Genomic DNA, 16,600 nt, shown 5'->3' on the forward strand with positions numbered 1-16,600 from the left:
TGGATCAAGGCCTCCCCCACTCTGTGCGGGCCATGATGGGTGATTTGACCCCTATCTCAGCATACTGGTCAGGTGGGGGAGCATAAATGCGGGAGCATAGAAGTACGGTGCAACAATGCATTTTGTTCTGCATGGCCCTCTGCTCTCGGCCATGCACAATCACAGTATATGACATATGTTATACATAGTGGCCGCACGACCAAGCACCATCAAGGCTCAACCCATCCTAGCTTCTGAGATCTCATCAGATCGGGCACATTCCACGTGAATTTTATTTTTTGTCCCAGGCGTGTATGGAAGGACCTGGAAGAAATTATTATTTTTTAGAACCCTCTCAGAAAAATGCACAAACAGTTGTTCAACCTTCTTGCTTTTGTTACTGCCACCAACCTTGTACCCAGAGGACTGTTTGGTGCCCATGACGATTTCATGTCCGTGCGATACACCAAACCCCAAGCACTGCCATACTGCTGGATTTACAGGCATAAAGCTGTCAGTGCCACACACTCCATACCATGGAAAATTCGCATGTCAAAACGGGTGTGGCTCTGTGTGTTTTCCCCTCCCCCTCCTCCTACCCCAGGAGGCCTCGCAGTCCCTACAGCAATCGACCCCCAAACTGAATCCCTGCGGGCCCGACCCGTGCCTCCACTGCGCGACTCATTTGTTTCACTTAGCAGAGGCGTGGTCGGCCAGGGAAGCTCACGCCATGTTCTCGGTTCTTTCGGTAAAGTCACGTAGAAGGGAAACAATAAAATAATAAAAATGTTTTATATTTTTACCGAAAGAACCAAGAATATGAATCCCTGCAGTCACGAAAGCTTAAAATCAAAATTTAAGCTCACGCCAGTTACAAGGTGGCAGTGTCCCCCTTGCCCCCCCCCCCGTTCCTGAGCTAGAGCCCCCCCCCCTGTTCCTGAGCTAGACCCCCCCCCGTTCCTGAGCTAGAGCCCCCCCCTGTTCCTGAGCTAGAGCCCCCCCCTGTTCCTGAGCTAGAGCCCCCCCCCTGTTCCTGAGCTAGACCCCCCCCCTGCTCCTGAGCTAGACCCCCCCCCGTTCCTGAGCTAGAGCCCCCCCTGTTCCTGAGCTAGAGCCCCCCCCCTGTTCCTGAGCTAGAGCCCCCCCTGTTCCTGAGCTAGAGCCCCCCCCCTGTTCCTGAGCTAGAGCCCCCCCTGTTCCTGAGCTAGAGCCCCCCCCTGTTCCTGAGCTAGAGCCCCCCCCTGTTCCTGAGCTAGAGCCCCCCCCTGTTCCTGAGCTAGAGCCCCCCCTGTTCCTGAGCTAGAGCCCCCCCCTGTTCCTGAGCTAGAGCCCTCCCTGTTCCTGAGCTAGAGCCCCCCCCTGTTCCTGAGCTAGAGCCCCCCCCTGTTCCTGAGCTAGAGCCCCCCCCTGTTCCTGAGCTAGAGCCCCCCCCCTGCTCCTGAGCTAGACCCCCCCTGTTCCTGAGCTAGAGCCCCCCCCTGTTCCTGAGCTAGAGCCCCCCCCCCTGTTCCTGAGCTAGAGCCCCCCCCTGTTCCTGAGCTAGAGCCCCCCCCTGTTCCTGAGCTAGAGCCCCCCCTGTTCCTGAGCTAGAGCCCCCCCCTGTTCCTGAGCTAGAGCCCCCCCCTGTTCCTGAGCTAGAGCCCCCCCCTGTTCCTGAGCTAGAGCCCCCCCCCTGTTCCTGAGCTAGAGCCCCCCCCTGTTCCTGAGCTAGAGCCCCCCCCCCTGTTCCTGAGCTAGAGCCCCCCCCTGTTCCTGAGCTAGAGCCCCCCCCCTGTTCCTGAGCTAGAGCCCCCCCCCTGTTCCTGAGCTAGAGCCCCCCCCTGTTCCTGAGCTAGAGCCCCCCCCCCTGTTCCTGAGCTAGACCCCCCCCCCCATAAATATATAATCACCAACTTATCTGGCTATACTGCATTGGCAGCCTGCTACGAAGAAGGGGCCATTTCCCTGAAACGTCGGCCTATTGTATACTTTGGTTCCCCTTTTAAAGCCACGGCGTTCATCGATTAACGTGCTGACTTTTATTTCACGCATTCTGGTTGGTGTTTGCCACCTCTGACTTAGCCCGCGCCGGAGGCAAGTGGAGGTGGGAGGGGGCTGTGGGATTTTTGCTGAAAAGGCGGGGCGAGGGGGGTGAGGGGGGTGGGGGCGAGGGGGGTGAGGGGGGTGGGGGCGAGGGGGGTGAGGGGGGTGGGGGCGAGGGGGGTGAGGGGGGTGGGGCGAGGGGGGTGGGGAGGGACCCCCGTCTCTGCAGCTTCATTTTTAAGAACCAGCTGAGTTGCAGAGACACACACAGAGTGTGAGTCTCACCGAGAGAGAGAGAGGGAGAGAGCTATGCACTCCGTTTGACTTCCACTCCATTCGTACCTCCAGCGTCGCTTTGCACACCCGAGGCTTGGCAAGAGGAGCCCCACTGGGACTTTAACGTTCAGCAGCTGCAGAGAGGAGGGATCGCAAACAGAACGGTGTTGTGTCCGAGAGTGCGTGAGAAGTGTCTGTTTGAAACACTCCCACTTCAGCAAGGCGGTCTCTCTCTCTCAAGCGGGGCCACCGCGTTAGCCCCGAGGCTGCGTTTGGGTGTTGTTGGGAGCTTCGCGCTGCAGTAGCAGGAGGTGAACCTAGGTCGGAGCCGTGTGGGGGCGAGAGGGGGCAGCAGGAGGGCAGCTCGACACGTGGCATCATGAGCATCCCCCTGCTGCTCCTGTTGCTGGGCTGTTGCTGCTGCTTCTGTGTGTCACGTGAGTACGTTTTGTAAACGATGCTCCAACGTCAAGCGAGCGGCTCTTTCGCGTGTGCGCTGCGCGTGAATTGAATTAAGGTGACCCGCACGAGCAACTGTTGGCCGATTAGCGATGGTCAATGCATTCGCTCCTTGGTCAATGTTGTGCGGGCATAGGCTTCCGGGTTTTATTCTTAAAGCTGCCAACCGTTCCAGTGGTAAATTAGCCAGAGTTCATTTCCTTTTGTGAGGCGGATGTTAAAGACCCCACGATGTTAGTTTCAAAAACAGCTGCGTTGTCACTCGAATCCTGCGTTTTTAGAAAATGTATCGCAACCACATGCGACATCTTGATTCAACTTGTCAGGAACTTTATTGGCAAAACCGTGGAAGCCCAGCCTGACAATACTTTACCACATTCATCATCATTATCAACAAATGCTTCATGAGATCTTGAAATATCTTGACATTTCTAGGCGGTTGTGAGTTACAGAGTGATGTGAATTATGACGATGTTCTAGAAGGTCTGGAGAGATCAAATTAGCTATAAATATATTAAAGTCTATTAAAAATGTAAACTGAAAAATGTACATTTCTTTGGCCGTCCCAAAATTGGAGGACCACATTGTTGAGATTATTTTTAAGTGTTGGCCGACAACGTTTTGCATCCAGAGGTTTTTCTTAATGCACCTGAAATTAAATACCATATAATATGTTCAAAACTCAATTTTATGGGTACTTTTTAAAGAGTGTGATGCTAAAAGCCTAAAACGAATGGAAGCGGCCCAATGCCCTCGAGTAAACATTGAGCAGCATCTTTGTTGGTGGTGGCAGATTCTTCGGAAGAGTTATACATCAATAGTCCACAGCCCTTTGTCAATACATTGCTGATGAAGCCTTCTCCACGCGATGTCGGTGATACTTCATCACATTGGTCAGTGCAGTTTGGTCAAGTGGGCGTGGGCACAGCCTTAGTTTGGAAAACATTCACCACTGATGGTTTGCCATGGCCAGGAATCAAACTCAGGTCACAGAGTTTATAGTGCAATGTAAAGTCCATCATTTGAGTATCTGTAATATGCTTTTTTGTGTTCAGTTTGTTGTCCTTCCCCCGCACCTCCGATTAGCACGGTTGGCTTCGTACGGTGCAAAATAAAGTTCAACATACTCATTGGTTTTTTCGGTAAAGTCACGTATGTAGAAATACCATAAAATCACATAGTGATTGATTTGTTTTAATGTGATTTTATGGTATTTTTACATACGTGACTTTACCGAAAAAAAACAATGAGTAATTTATGCAGTCACGAAAGCTTTAATTCTTTATTAAAGTTCAACATACCAACATAATACAAGGGGTAATTCATTCCCGTGAATCTCAGTGGACTCAGATTTGGTTTAAATAAATTAGACACCGAATTCCCGCTTCTTATTAAGCATCTATAAGTCCACGGTGCGCGTTTAAAGTGTCAGTAAATGTATGCAGAACTCGCAAAAAGCCACTTACCAACACCTTCGTAATTAATAAATATATTATGCCAGTCGGGGGCGATGTTGCTGTGTGGCTTTTCATCCCAGTGGCGGGACCTACTGGAAGGGCGATGGTAGCAATCATCCCGAACCGCCCCTCCCCCACCCCCCTCTCCCCTTGAAACCCCAAATATTAACATAATATTCGTATTTTTTTCTCCAGAATGTACATTCGTCACTATTAATATATGGCCCTATAAAACAAAAAAAACCCTTGCAATTTCAAGACCACCCTACCACCCAAACCTCGATCAGGTTTCTAAATCCACTTTCTAAATCCGTCTCTTGTTTCAACCCCCCCACCACCCCCCGTTGACAGATGCGGCCGGGCCGGGCCCTCGGCGACGCAGCAGCGTCAGCGTCACGTGGCGCCCTCGTCTTCTGCTGAACCGAGGGCCCGCCGAACAGCTCCATGCGGACACGGGATCCGGCCACGCTCAGCCCGGCATGGCGGGGTCGGACCGAGAGCCCGGCTCCGGCACGGAGGGCGGCCTCGCGGTTGAGAGAAGCGCCCCGGGAGGCGGCCGGCGCGAGAGGGTCGGGCACCCCGCGGGCGCTGCTGCCAGGAGACGGCACAAGGGCAGACAGGCCGGAACCGGGACGCGGCCGGCAGACAACGGCACTCGCTCCTGGAGAGAATCCCCGTCCTGCCGCTTCAAGCGCGGCACCTGCGGATTCACAAACGACAGATCCGGGGAGTTCCAGTGGGTTTGGAGCGGTGAGTCGACTGGCAGCGGATTTGTTCTATTTCTTCACCTGGGGGAGCGACCTCACCTGAGTCTCAAGGATTTTGTGCGAAGGGGTCATTGCATTGGGATCCTCGGCCGATTCCACCGATGAGTGTTTGGCGTTTTTGCCCGTTTGCCTCGACCGACCAAGTGAAACAGACACAAAGAGAAATTAAGCATGATCGGGTTGATCAGTAACTCACCAGGGCTCCTCGCAAGGTGGTGTATGCGTGGAGCTGCAAGGTGGCCAGGAGATGGCAGTGTTGAGTGTTATCCCCCAGTATGCATGGGTTTTATCTGGGTTTTCCAGTTTCCTCCCACATGTCGAACACTCATTCATGGGATGGCAAAAACATCCCCAACGCGGGATCCTCGTGAAAAAGTATTATGACTCAGAGAGGATTTCCCCGGTAAATAATTGTAACTTGTCGAATTGATTTAATGCTGCACTCATTGTTGCGTTGGTGCAGAATGGCCCAGTGAAAACGAATGATATAGCGTCTCTTTCTGGAGAGAGCGGCGCAAGAGAATTCCGTGGACTTTCATTATACATTTTCGATACGATTAATAAACATTCGACGCATCTCCAAGCGCATTTGCCAAAGCGGTCAAATTCAGCCGCCACTCTGAACGCTGAACGTGTACGTCAATTAAAACGCCTTGTTTATTCTGACACATAGTGAGTAAGTAAATTCACCTCTCGCTCGCCAGTGGGAAAAAGACAACGAACGCTCGCTTGACAGGGAATTCCATTTATGTTCTTTTCATTGTCAGTCTATTTTATTTAGACTGCTGGAGGAATCCGATGAGCTATGAAGCTCTTTTTTCAGAGATGTCCAGTATGGACGGTTCAGCGAGTTACAACAGCAAACAACACAAACACAAAACGATAGGAGTGCACAATGGAGAACACGGTAGGCAAGTCACTAAATAATACGTTAATTCATTCATTATATAAGTCTGATTGATCAAGATTGGGCAAGGCAGCAAAAAACAAAACAGTCCCAGGCCATACCAAGCTAACGCAGAGTAGCCCTATTCTTGGTTCTTTCGATAAAGTCACGTAAATAGAAAACAAAAAAATTAAATCATAATACAATTAAAATAATGAGAAATAAAAAAATAATAAATTGAAAATAATAAAAGCAAAAAAACCCACAATAAAAAAGTAGTCCCTCAGCAATGGGGGCGGGGGGGGGGCCTTGAGCAGAAGTGAAGGCGATAATACCCCGCACTCTGAACCTGGTGGCCTGAGTTCAATTCCCAGCCACGGCTAACATCAGCGGTGAGGGATATTTGAAACGTTCCTAGGAGCCCCCTTCAACAACCCCTCGTGACCACCAGACCAACACGGTGAAGTGTCGTCACGGAACCCATGTGACCAACACGGAATGGGGTGCCGTTCAAGCATTGGATTGACAAAGCGATGGTAATTCATTATTTTGTCACGGTTCAAATTGTTTTTAACGTTGATGGTCGTGGTGGCACATGCGTGCAAACCGGCTACTTTAACAAAAAATGGGGTTGGTGGATCACGCATTGACGGACATCGTATGACTAAAACGTCCAATGCCACTTCCTGTAGAGATCCAAGGTGGCCAATAGAGGGCAGCACACAAATCAGGTTTCTGGATCTGCATTAATATTTGAGCGGACCTCCTCCTTGGTAAGCGCGGCTTTGTTGCCAGTCTCAGGTTTATTCCCTGCATCGTTATGCATCGCCCCTATGTCCAATTCGTTATTGAGTATTCATGAATCTTCAGAATCGGATAAAGATTTGGGGCAGTCCATAAATGACGTCACGCACCTGGGGGAGGGGGGGGTCAGACATTTGTGACGATGTGTGACGAGGAGGGGGGGGGGTGAGAAATGTGACGTCGCATCAAAATGCGCAACTTTAAATAAATATAGAATTGTTATAACAACACTCCTACAACATCAGAATGCAACGCCACATTAAATGCGCACTACAATGACAATAGTTTAAAGCGATTTTAAGCATGTTTTATTTTAAAAATGGAAATATGGTTTTGGAAGGGGGGGGGGCAGAGCTTTGTGACGTCATATTTGAGGGGGGGTCTGACTTTTTGTGACGCCGTGTGACGAGGGGGGGGGGGTCAAAAATCTTCCAAAATCGCGTGACGTCATTTATGGACTGACGGCCCCATACGTGTTCGCCATACCACTGTGTTATGTGCCATGCTCAGCTGATTTAGATGCCTACTTAACAGCACTTGCTTCAGCAGTCTGCGGGGCCGTATGGACATCTGTTTCTGTGTGTCAATGCATGCGATTGCCTCTGCTTGTGTGTGCCAGCACAACTCTGCAATGCCTGGTTTGGACACGCGCACACGCGTACAGAAAAGAACGCGCACATGTTCATACAAATACAAATATCCCCCGTATAGCCTTAACAGGCTGTAGGGGCAAGTGCTGTTAGCGAGCACCTATGAAGGCCGGGAACGGTACATGAGGGGGTGGGTGGCCAGCACCACGCCCGGCCGCCTTTGTCTCCCCAGTGGCGATGTTTACACACATGTTCATACATACACACACCCAACAGCATCTGCAAAGGCTGTTTAATTGCTTAAAATAAACATTCTCTGGGTCCGCCGGTTTTTCCCCTCCACATTTAGAAACACGTGTTTAGAGTATTTGGCTGTGCCTATAAATTTCCAAACGATGATGATGAGCCACTTCGTTGAGCCTATCATTTGGGCCCAGGTCCATTCTGAACAAGAGCGACTGTACATAGCTTAGTGCGCCTTACCTGGTCGAATACAAAGTTTAGTTTTAGTTTAGTACGTGCGTATAGACATTTTGTAAGCCCACATTATGCTCACGCAAAACTTCCGGGAATAAAAGCGCACACACCACTTTACCAAATATGACCAATTCACCCGGATCTCGCCAGGGTGAAACCTGCATATCTCTTGTATGGGCGACCAAAGTTGCGTCGTAACTATATTATCAGCTCAGTGGGTGCAACAATCGGTCAGATGGGCCCCCAAAACTGCTCTAATTAAATTAAAACAAAACGTGGAACGTAAATGATAAGCATTCTGATAAAATGTCACTGTAAACCGCGTTTTAAATAAGTTAATAAGTTATTTTACACTGTTGTTGTTGAAACCGTATCTCTTGGTGGTTGTCAAGGGGGCCCCAACTCGTAGCTTTGGCCACCAGTGGGGGGGGGGGGGGGGAAGGCACCCCCCATGCCCCCACTCTCATTGAGCTACTGGGCGACCACCATGCATGAGCACAGGTGTCGTTGATTTCTAGCCGAATGCCCGGGAATTTGGTGGCCCAGTCCTAAGCCTGCATACGCCTCAGACTGACAGGGCTTGTTGCCCAGCCCAGTGGCACCGTGGTTAGGTGCCTCAATTCGCCATCGGAAGGATAGAGATTCAAACTCTTGGCCAGAGGTTGGCGTCGCCCATTATCCCTCTCTAGCCTATGGAATGAGCATGCCGTTTGTGGAGGTCATCAGAGCTTCGTCCCTGCCATGAGAATGTGCAATTTCCACCGCTGACTCAGGGCTGCCGATTCAGGTGTGCAGATTCAGGCACTGCCATTTTTTCCTCTCTCTCTCTCTTGACAGAGGGGTACACTGTCTTTACTTTTTTTTTATCTGACAGTTCCACTGAGCGTGCCACTTCTGAGGCACAAAAAAAACCAGGACATATCATTGGAAAGGAATATCTCACAATTACAGAATCAGAATATGTACGCTGGAGGAATCCGATGAGCTATGAAGAGTGGAGACGGCATGTGCGTGAATCGTTGTGAGCGCGGCGTATCATTACGCAACTGACAACAAACCGGGATTATTGAACGTCCTGGGAAGACTTCACAGATTTTTCCAGGACAGCTCCTTCCAAAAGCGAGTTCAATCCTCGAACAAAAAAACCCACCTGGGACGGGTGGCAGCCTGACGTCTCCTCCCGCAAGCTCTCTCGGTGCGTGCCCCCCCCCCCCCCCCCCATAGACGGCGTCATGTCGGTGGGCAAGTCCGTGCCGACGGAGGCTCCCGCGTCGCGCCTGTTGAGCCCGCCGCTGGCGGCGGGCAGGCGTGCGTGCGTGGAGCTGGTTTACCGCGTGAGCGGCGGTCCCCGTGCGGGCCTGGCGGCGCGAGCCCTCGCCCGCGGTGCCCTCGTCGCGGGCGACGGTGCCGCCGCCGCCGTCGTGTGGACGAGCGCCGCCCGGGGGGACGGGAACGACGAGGGCTGGCGCTTCGGGGCGTTCGACGTGGGCCCCTTTGATGAGCCCTTCCAGGTAAGAGTCGGCGAGCCGGGCGGCTTCGGCACAGCGTCGGCGCGTGCTGCTCTCCGATGCGTTTTCAGGTCGTGCTGCGTGATGCTCAAAGTGTACGTATGCTGTTGTGTCGAACTTCTGTTGCGCCGTATGTAGCCCACCGTGCAAATTGAAGGTGCGGGGAAGGCATTGGACTTCACAGTAAGCAACAGTGGGCCAAAACGACTTAAAATGCATGTAAAAAAAACTCACTATTGGCAGGCACACAAAAGTTTATAGCATAACATTATGTAACCTTGTTTATTGGCTAAACTTTTATATGCGCAAGATGTATGTATTCATGTTGAACTTTTTTGCACCGTATGTAGCCAACCATACTGATCGGAGGTGCGGGGGAAGGACAACAAAATAAACACAAAAGCAGTTCTAAAGAAATGAGTTTTCAATCTAGAGTGAATCGTCAAATTATGTCCGACGGTTCGCTCCGTGTCCTGAGAGTTTCTTCTGAAACCGAATTCATGCGCCAGGAACTTGTTCAGGACATGGGCTCTTGAAGAAGCTCCCAGCATGTGCAGCTAAACTTCAGACATCACGATGAGCAGCACTTTGCAAAATCCGAAAACGCATTGGAGAGTTGTTCGGCACAACCGAAAAAACGAGTGCAGTGAAAGACAGCGGCACTGTCTGAAAGAGAACGGCGCTGTCCTCCTGCTATGCTGATGATTCCTAACAGGAGTTCATCCAGTCCAACACATGCATGAATGATGATCGTGGACACGACGTGACGAGTGTATTACTCAGCATGCAGACGATGGGAAGCGATTTGACCTTGCAAGCTGACACTGTGCAGTTGGCTTAGGAATCACACAATGCCAAGGCCACTCTCTACTGATGATATGCAATGAAGTAAACAACAGTTTAGGTGTTTGTCTGGTTTACACTCTTCATGACCGTGATTCTTTCTTTCACGAATGCCAGTATGCTATGGTGTGAATGGTATGTGAGTGTATAGAATACCAGTATGCTATGGTGTGAATGGTATGTGAGTATATAGAATACCAGTATGCTATGGTGTGAATGGTATGTGAGTGTATAGAATATCAGTATGCTATGGTGTGAATGGTATGTGAGTGTATAAAATGCGATTATGTATTTGCAAATGTGTTTATTTTTTTGTAATTGTGTTTATTTATTTCAGCAGAAAGGGCCCGATAAGCCGTTAGGCTCGATTTCTTGGGAAGTCTTTGATGGTACAGAAGTTACCGCACGGTAGAGGTCTTCGGGTGAGAGGGGGGCAGGGGGTACAATGGAGATTGGAACAGGGAAAACCCAACACCGTTCTTCCTCAGTTTAACACGTTGGCTTTCGCGACCAATATCATCAACAAATCTGGCTGCCGATTGATGATGCTGGTTGTAATTACTGGCGAAACGTTGTACTCAGATTGTAAATGTTGTGGCTTTGGTCTACAACACACCGGTGTGCTGTACTAGTAACGAATTGGCCACGTTCTGTTTACGTGACAAACCTTACTAATTGGCTGTGTTGGGTGTTTGCGGGTTTATATATTTATGCGATCTAACCCAGAAAAACAACTTACTTCTTGCCGCTCAGCCCCAGAGCCTTGTGGCTCGAGAGGTCCCGGCCAGGGCTGTGCATGACGGCTCGGGCAACTTCCCCTTGCGATGAACGCTCACGGCAGCGCCAGTCAGTCGCCCCTTTCACGTTTAAGCAAGAACAGATGCTCAGGAAACCTCTCCGAAGGAGCAAGCCTTCAGATTTGCGACGCCGCGGCCCATGCAATTTCCACGCCAGACACTCGAGACGCAAGCGATGACCGGCTCCTGCTGCGTGTGATTAATAACGCCGGCAATGAGAAAAACGTAAACACGTGCACTTGCGTCCGCATTGGCGTGGTTTAGTCTCGCTAAATTTAGTGAGCACCGCCTACTAGTTCTATACCCTTAGTGTAAGAGCCTGGGCACCTACCGGATGATAGAAGTTGCTAAAAATAAAAATAGTTGCGTGTATTTGTTGAGACAGGGTCCGTGTTTTCATGCATGACCCTTTTGCCCACTGCTGGTATGAAGTGTCCCCCCCCCCCACCGCCGACACAAGTGTCAATCATCGGGGTTATTTGACCATGCTTCACGCTGGTCAGTGCGGGTTAACGAAGAAGGGCTGGTCAGAACCGGGTCAGATATCAGCTGCCACTGATGCCAACCCTAAGCCAGGGATTCGAACTCGGGTCGCCGTTTCACCGCGCCGTGCGCTAACCACGGCGCCACAGCTCTTTCCGCCCGTTGAATCCTCAGCGTGGGTAATGCAGCAAATTGAACTCTCTCTGGCATGAATGTCGTTGTTTTTCTGGATCTTCCGTGACGACCGAAGGTTTCAGCAGTGTCAAGAGCGCTGGAACGCTTGTCTGGCTGTACCAAGCAAGCGCTATCCATCATCGTTCTTTATTTATTCCCCAGATGCATGAACGTATTGGACTGTGGTCTGGTTCGAAAAAATAAAATATATATACGCGTCAAACTTATGCACGTATATGCCAATGACCACATGTGCACAATGTCTTCGGATCTCAGAAGCTAAGCAGGTTGGGCCTGGGATAGGGCGTGTTTGGGCAGCCACCAAGCACAGCCAGATACCTGTGGGAGAGCAAAGGAGCGAGCGCACCAGGATCCACTGTTGTACGGTTCTTCTATGCTCCAGCGTCCATGTCCCCAGCCATCACCAACTCGGGCTTACCAGTGTGGTGACGTTATCGTGAGCTTACCCCCTTGGCTGGCATGGCGTGGGGCAGCCCTCATCCAGCAGTGGATTGACAAAAGGGCTGTGCATATGTACTAGTTGTATGTACGTACGTTTAACACGTAGGCTTTCGCGACCAAATCTGGCTGTCGCCTGATGAAGCTAGTTGTAATTACTGGCGAAACGTCGTACTCAGATTGTAAATGTTGTGGCTTGGCTCTCCAACACACCGGTGTGCTGTACTAGTGACGAATTGGCCACGTTCTGTTTACATGACAACCCTTACTAGTTGGCTGTGTCGGGTGGTGGAGGGTTTTAACGACACATTTATATATTTATACGCGATCTAACCCAAAAAAACCTCTATCATGGATGTATGTACGCCCTGAAGCATATTCCCCTTCCACATGCTGCACATTATGCATTGCATGTACACCAGCGTAGAGTATTTAAAAAAAATAACAAGCATATGTCGTATTTATAGCAATTTCCTGTAATACATGTGCATGGAAACTCCATGAATGCTCACTCGCAACATACCTGCACTGCATTCTCAATGAATTAACAGTGGGCATCGCGTCTCCAGGCACTCCCACCACCACCCCCAGGATTATGAACACTTGCATCGTAGAGGCCCGACTTTGAACGGCCACGTGTGTTGTGAATCATTCGATTGCGATACAATTCCAATTCGAGGATTTATCCCAATGGGATCGCCTCACAAGACGCTGTGCTGAACTGGAATAAAAATGCGAATTGTGAAAAGATCATTCAAATCGGCAGCTCAGCGGTTAGCGCACTGCTGGGCCTCCTCGAGGTAGACTCAGCCTTAAATGAGTACTCGGTGCGGTGTGTAAACATCGCCACTGGGGAGACAAAGGCGGCCGGGCATGGAGTTGGCAAAACCACTCCCTTGTGCACCGTGTCAGCCCTTAATAGGCGCTCACTAACAACACCTGTCTCAACAATCTATCTAGGCTACATGGGGGATCCTAGTCTTTTGTATGTACATTATGTCCCTGCGTGTCTAGCCTTTTTTTCTCTTTCTTTCTTTCTATGTTGGTAGCTCATACAATTTTTTAAAGAAATACATTTTTTTTACGAGGAAAACTGCATGTTTATTCAAACGTTTCTCAGATGCTGTCATCGGATGTCATGTGCAAAGCAGTGAAACCATAGCATGCATTCTATGAGCCCAGGAAAGTGTCAGCTGTCACATTTGCACACATTCATCGTCTCGAGTTTCACTGGTATCCTCAGTGTAGTCACCCAGCTCAGTGACTTCTGGCCGGATCACACAATGAGTGTCTGGAAACTGACTCCCACAGATTTTTTTTTTGTCGGGAAAAATGTTGCATTGTACCGTACATGCAGGCATGTAGTTAACATGTTTAACAAGGTACAGCTGTTGTTTATTTCACCCTTCTGCAATTTAGCTAAATTCTTTAACTACAGCCAAATACTAGAACTGATTCAGTGTGTGTGTGTGTGAATGCGTGGTTGTGTGTGGAGATGTGTACCAGTGGTTATCACTTTGTGGGGAGCGGCAGTGTTGCGGTTAGCCAACACCGGTGACGATTATCTGAAGCGGTCCTGGGCCTCCCCTAGGTCGACTCAGCCGCAAATGAGTACCTGGTGTGGAGTAAACATCGCCACTGGGGAGACAAAGGCGGTGGTGCCGAGCCAGCGTTCATAGCTGCTCGCTAACAGCACTTGCCCCAACAGTCTGTGAAGGCTACACGGGGGATCTTTGTCTTTTATTTACAGCATGCGTCACCGTGTCAGTCTCCAAAGATTGGGTTTGTGAATTCAGCAAGTACTCTCACCCACCCCCCCCCCCCCCCAAAATAAAAACAAGAATAGCATGACTCTTGTTATAAGTTCATAATTGTGTTGGCTTGAGGCTTCCCACCAACTCCAACCACCGCCGCAATTCGACACCAGCACAGTGGGCAGCTGTCACCGATTTCAGCAATGCGCTTAAACAACGTTTCCATCCAGGTTGGCAGACCCAAGCCCCTGTCAATGTAGGAGCTGTGGGTGAGGCAAGCAGCAGGCATTGACCGGGACAACTCAGCGATTTGCCTTCACCATTGAGCCATCACAGTCTCTGATCAACTCGAAATCTCAACTCAATTTCAATCGGCCGGCAGCTAGGACGAACTCGACGGACGAATTCCCGTTTGCCCAGTGGGCCGGTGCAGTGACGGTAAGAGGAGCAGAACGGGTATGAGCTGAACTTCTTTCGCAACGTACGTAGCCAACCGTGCTAATCGGAGGTGCGGGGGAAGGGCAACAAACTTAGCACAAAAAGCAGCTTCAACAATCTCTATAGGCTACACGGGGGTGGGATAGAGCAGAACGTCTGTCTGCCATTTTGGCGGTTATTGATCGAAAGGGTGATTTAAGGCACCGGGCTGGCCGGGCTCCACGTGGAGTTACCGCCGCTGCAGATGTCGCCGCTGTCTGCGCTGGTTCGGCAGTGGCACGGGAGCCTGCAGACATTGGTAGCGCCGTGGAAGGCTGCCAACGTGTCCCATGCCGACTGAAGACATAACACTGAAATCCGCGTAACACTCCGCTGAAGTGCGTGCGCATTAGCGTTGTGTTTCAATGCACGTTTCTGTGTTTTTTTTTAATCGTCTGGGGACAGTGAGACGTGTTTTTTCTACGTCGGTTTCAGTCAAGACTGCTCAGCTGGCAATAACCGCATCGTCAGCAGTGGGCGTCCTACGGAGTGACCAAGCACTGCCGTAGGAATGTGGCATTTCCGTCCTTCGTAGGGGTGGAGATAATCAAAGGCAAACGATTGTGTGCGCACAAGGGCACTTTGTAATTACTGGTTGAGCAACAATGTCGCCGCTTGTGAGATTATGATTTGATGTCCAGCTCAGTCCACCGTCCCTCCAGGATGAATTTTAATAGCACATTTACATACTTTTAATCTTTCGTGACTGCAGGAATTCATATTCTTGGTTCTTTCGGTAAAGTCACGTAGATAGAAAATAAAATTAAAATAACAGATAATTAAATTAAATAAAAATGAAGACCGCTTGTGTTGCGATCGAAACGTCGTGGATTTTTTGCTCATTATTTTTTATTTTATTTTATTTCTGTTATTTTTATTTTGTTTTCTATCTACGTGACTTTACCGAAAGAACCAATAAAACATTCACATACCTCAGACTGCACGTGATGGGAACTCGGCAGTGGTTGACCTATTGAGATATGGGTCTGCAAAAGAGGAGATTTAGGATTTCCACCAGTGGCTCAGGACCGCGAGTGGTGATGAAGCTCCACAATTGTTTGAGCGTGGAGGTTCATTAAAAAAAGAAATTCCACCACTTTGTTAATCGACTGCTGGCTTGTATGTACGTACGTTGAACTTCTCTTGTTCCATACCAGCCCTTGCAAAGTGTTCGCCCAGGGACCGGGTCGGATATCACTCGTTGCTAATGTTAAACCGTGACTGGGAATCGAACGCAAGTCACTGGGTTTACAAAGCACCACTACTCCCCCCCCCCCCCCCACCGGAGCAGAGAGGTACTTTAACATTTAGTTTTTGAATGGGTTTTAAAAAAATGGTGAAGAACCTACTTGCCTTACTACCGCTAATAAATAGCAAACCTCCGGCCGTCCTGGTGCACATGTGCTTTAAAACAATGGCCATGTCTCTCCCGTGGTCCACCAACCTCGCCTCCGTGTCACCGGCTGACAGGCGGTGCAGCACGCCACGTGACACGCGCCGTCTCCTTCACCGCCTCCTTGCTCCCACAGCTGGTGTTCGAGGCTACGCTGAGCGAGGGAGCTGTGGTGGTGGCGATAGAGGAGATCAGCCTCTCGGACAGGTTCTGCCTGGGTGAGACTCGCCCCTGCTGCTCGCTTTACACAGCACCCCCTCCACCCCCCACCAGCGCTTCTGGCCACACATGTGGTTGTGATTGTCCGTGTCTCCTGTCGTGTTCTGTATAAGTGCTGCAGTTTACCCCCCCCCCCCGCCCCTTCACCCTATCCATGAGTGACCCAGCTTTCCTGTGCCCTCCCCTACCCCCCAAGTCTCGTTTGTGCTGCTTCCTCTCTACCCCCCATAGCTCCTGGCTTTCGCACACCGAGACGTTTACTTCTGACACGGCATTTTCTTGAGCGTAGTCAAAAATGGCAGGGGTGATATTGCCGTGATGTCACGGGGCCATTCTGTTCTTGATCGCCGGTTCGAGTAGCCTGTGGAGGGTGGTGTTGTCGTTTGTGCAAGTGTGCGCTCTCACGTACAGCACTGGCCCAAACTAAGTCTGTTGTTGGGCCATGCAGGGCATCGTTGTCGTTATGTCTGGGGAGTGGTGGCGCAGTGGTTAGCACGCTGCGCTGCAAACTCGAGGACCCGATTGTGATTTCTGAGCACCGTGTTTACCCTATGATGTGCTCACTAACAGCACTTGCCCCAACAGTATATTATAGGCTACACGGAGAAATCCTTGTGAGTCGTTAGCATGTATGACACCTACCTATTTATGCGTACATATATTTGTATGTATCTCTTATTCAGGTAGGTATAGAGTGCACTTTGGGTCTTTCGGTACATTTTTAATAAAGTCACGACGTTTCAATCGCAACACAAGCAATCGTCTTCAGGTCAAAA

General features: G+C 50.2%; 1 protein-coding gene across 2 annotated transcripts in view; it reads left to right on the forward strand.

Moving 5' to 3' along the window:
* The first annotated feature begins 2,227 nt into the window (after window positions 1–2,227).
* The window catches only part of MAMDC2 (MAM domain containing 2), a 38,459-nt gene continuing 24,086 nt past the window's right edge, over window positions 2,228–16,600 (forward strand). The window contains exons 1-4 of one of the 2 annotated variants that reach the window (XM_032953193.2): window positions 2,228–2,714; window positions 4,545–4,943; window positions 8,942–9,228; window positions 15,742–15,823. In XM_032953193.2, coding sequence (XP_032809084.1) covers window positions 2,657–2,714; window positions 4,545–4,943; window positions 8,942–9,228; window positions 15,742–15,823 — 826 coding nt within the window. In that variant the 5' untranslated portion in view covers window positions 2,228–2,656. The remainder of the gene's footprint in view (window positions 2,715–4,544; window positions 4,944–8,941; window positions 9,229–15,741; window positions 15,824–16,600) is intronic. The other variant, XM_032953192.1, reaches the window with a different exon arrangement.

This window comes from Petromyzon marinus, chromosome 13 (genome assembly GCF_048934315.1).
Source record: "Petromyzon marinus isolate PM22_M1 ecotype Great Lakes invasive population chromosome 13, UKy_Petmar_22M1.pri1.0, whole genome shotgun sequence".
NCBI lineage: Eukaryota > Metazoa > Chordata > Hyperoartia > Petromyzontiformes > Petromyzontidae > Petromyzon > Petromyzon marinus.